This window comes from Sinocyclocheilus anshuiensis, unplaced genomic scaffold (assembly GCF_001515605.1).
Source record: "Sinocyclocheilus anshuiensis isolate Anshui unplaced genomic scaffold, SAMN03320099.WGS_v1.1 scaffold284, whole genome shotgun sequence".
NCBI lineage: Eukaryota > Metazoa > Chordata > Actinopteri > Cypriniformes > Cyprinidae > Sinocyclocheilus > Sinocyclocheilus anshuiensis.
Genome location: NW_015554266.1, coordinates 1,445,535 through 1,448,941, shown reverse-complemented (window position 1 = coordinate 1,448,941; position 3,407 = coordinate 1,445,535). Strand labels below are relative to the sequence as shown.

Sequence of the window (3,407 nt, the reverse complement as noted above, 5' to 3'; positions counted from 1 at the left end):
CCCACCCTCACACACTCACTCTCTCTCTCTCTCACACACACACACACACACACTCACTCACTCACTCACGGTTATGCCTATAACATACAATGACAAAGACAATTTCTTTAATAAAAATTAATTCCTATGCGATCTCATGCAATGTAATTTACAAATACAATGACTCATAATGTGCATAAGATACACATCTTATAATTATTATGACTGTGGAGTATATTTGTGAAATAAATGTCAAATAAACATTTTTTTTAAACAAATGTATTTCTTGGAAACTCAACTTGCCACTGCAAACATGTAAAACATAACAAATAAAAACATAAATATACCACATCGCAAACCATTCAATAAAAGCTTGAGCAAATACATGTTTGAAGAACAAGCATCATAAAATATTTTGTGACACTATCAAGTTGCAAGGATCGAACTGGCCTTTCTGAGATGATGGACAGTTTGCATATTTTGTTCTAATAAATACTAAAACAGTATAGCAGTACACAAATAATCTTCAGAAAACAAACAAACAGCTTTTTAGTGATGAAATAATATTATTAGTGAACGATTAATCACATCCAAAATAAAAGTGTTTGTTTACATAATGTATGTGTGTGTACTGTGTATATTTCTTATGTGTATATAAATACACACACATACAGTATATATTTTGAAAATATTTGCATGTATATATTTATATTCATATAATTTATATTTTATATAAATATATTTAATATATAAACAATATATATGCATTTGTGCATATTTATATATACACATATAATAAATATACACAAGTGCACACACATACATTATGTAAACATTTTATTTTGGATGCGATTAATTGCGATTGCCCAGCACTAAATATTATGCATGTTTCTTTAATTAAACGCTAAAGTGTCTTTTAGAAGAACTACTGTTAACTTTCAAGGCTCCAATAATGTTAATTCACTCGACTACGTAATAATGCAATACAAGACAACGCATTCATTACAATTTATTGAAACCTAACAAAGGCAAATAGTGGCACATGTGAAGTTAAAAGAAACATACAAATGGAGTTCTTGACGTTTCTGTAATGTTATATCTCCATCATTTGCTATACTTGAAGTCTATCACATAAAATCTTGATAGGACTTTGTGTTCAAGTTAAGGCCTTTAGCCCAGTTCTTTTGAGAGCTCAGTCTGAAATCAGACAAGGCTTCCTGTATTTGCTTTGCGTCCACACTCTGTGCATCACCACCTTCTTTCCTCGGTTTACCTGCAGTCTCCTGTCTTCCAGATTCTGAAGCTCCTCCAGACCAGCATTAGAAAACAAATGATGAACCTCATCTGTAAAGAGATCAGGATGTTCAGCATGAATAGTAGGTGTTTATACGAGCCAAAAACGGGATGGAATTCAAAAATAATATGGAAGGAATTTAACAACAACATCTACAAATCGGCTGAAACAGTTTTACCTTTTGTGAAGAAATACACACAGGTTCCATCCTGGCGCGTATAGAAGTTCTCAGACAAACACTGGCCTGTAGGAAGTGGCCATGCATGGTTATACAAGAGTAGATCAATCAACTTTCAATAGAACACAATAATACAATATTAGGACCGTCATGAGATTAAAAGAAAAATAACTAATCTGGTGTTTTCACTTTAACACATTCAGTTCATTTTTAAGGAAAGAAAACAAAATAATGTCATATGTGACCCTGGACCATACTGGACCAGTCATAAGGGTCAGTTTTTCAAAACTGAAATTTATACATCATCTGAAAGCGGAATAAATAAGCTTTCCATTGACGTATGGTTTGTTTGGATAGGAGGACAATATTTGGCCGAGATACAACTATTTGAAAATCTGGAATCTGAGGGTGCAAAAAAATCTAAATACTGAGAAAATCGCCTTTAAAGTTGTCCAAATGAAGTTCTTAGCAATGCATATTACTAATCAAAAATTAAGTTTTGATATATTTACGGTAGGAAATTTACTAAATATCTCCATGGAACATGATCTTTACTTAATATCCTAATGATTTTTGGTATAAAAGAAAAATCGATAATTTTGACCCATACAATGTATTTTTGGCTATTGCTGCAAATATACCCCAACAACTTAAGACTGCTTTTGTGCTCCAGGGTCACATATATTGATGGTGTTGTATACTGTATTGACTGAATCACTGTAATAATGAACTTTGTAATAATAATAATGATAAATGAAACCCAGTGTGAGTTAATCAAACATGTCTCTGTGTAGTTGAAGAGGTACAAGAGACAAAATGTTAACGTGAGAGAAAAAAAAGTGTACTGTGCACTTATACCATGTAATTTGTTTAACATGCATTTTCAATGGAATACACAAAAAAAGGGTCTCTGTATCTAGGTTTTCACAGCTGACACATGACTAATTAAGTGAAAAGACTGACTCAGAGTTTAATGGATCGAGAGACGGTCACCTTTTTTAAATCTAAGCTGTGCCAGATCATATCTGCCATAGTCTCTGAACAGCACAATTCCTCCCTGCTTCAGGAATCCAGCCAAAGCCCTCACTGCATCTTGAGCTCTGCTGAAGGAAACCAGAAGGCTTAGAGCTGTTTTAAGAAGATTCATCTTTTATTGATAACAGAGATGCTATACAGCTAGTGGCATCAGATGAGTTTGAATATAACAACAATTTCTCCATATTGTTTGAATGGGCTCATCTCTGTGATACATTTTTGGATCTTGACAGCCTGAGTTGCTATTGTGTGGAAAAGATAAGCCTGCATATGAGTTCGAAATAAAATGAGGGTGAATAAAATGATGACAGAATGTTCAATTTTGGATCTCTTTTAAAGGTTTCTAAATATAACGAAATCGATTTTAGTGTCTAAAAATAGAATTAAGGTGCAATTATAGTTTGCTATTAAAGTGAATTCACTCTAACACATCTATAAAGATCTGTGTTATTTTAGCATATCTGACATACTATTAAAGCAATAAGCTCCAAGAAGCCGTGGTTTACAGTGAATTTATAACAGCTAAGGGGGTTTTAGGCACAACAGAGCAAATAAAGTGTAATTATATTAATACAAACAGTATTCTTCCACCAAACAGCTGGTGGACAGCTTCGAATGTGGCTCAGCCAATCAGAATCAAGGACCGGAACGCTTTGTTTTATAATAATCTTTTTGAATGCCTTTTTATTTTTAGATCTTGTTTTCATGATAGTTTTAGTTAAAATTTTAGTCATTTTATTGTGTTTTTTTAATCTATATATAGATTTATAGTTACATAGTTTATTAATTTTATTGAAGTTTTAGCTTTAGTTATTTTTGCATATCAAGTTAAAGTAAACAGATTTTATGTATCTATCTCTCTCTCTCTCTCTCTATATATATATATATATATATATATACATATATACATATATATATATA

At 32.1% G+C, this 3,407-nt stretch overlaps 1 protein-coding gene across 2 annotated transcripts in view; it reads right to left on the bottom strand.

Moving 5' to 3' along the window:
• Positions 1–807: 807 nt before the first annotated feature.
• mettl8 (methyltransferase 8, methylcytidine) overlaps positions 808–3,407 on the bottom strand; it is a 7,228-nt gene continuing 4,628 nt past the window's right edge. Inside the window, exons 6-8 of one of the 2 annotated variants that reach the window (XM_016464192.1) lie at positions 2,445–2,554; positions 1,452–1,517; positions 808–1,323 (exon numbers count right to left, since the gene is read on the bottom strand). In XM_016464192.1, the coding sequence (XP_016319678.1) occupies positions 1,172–1,323; positions 1,452–1,517; positions 2,445–2,554 (328 nt within the window). In that variant the 3' untranslated portion in view covers positions 808–1,171. The remainder of the gene's footprint in view (positions 1,324–1,451; positions 1,518–2,444; positions 2,555–3,407) is intronic. The other variant, XM_016464193.1, reaches the window with a different exon arrangement.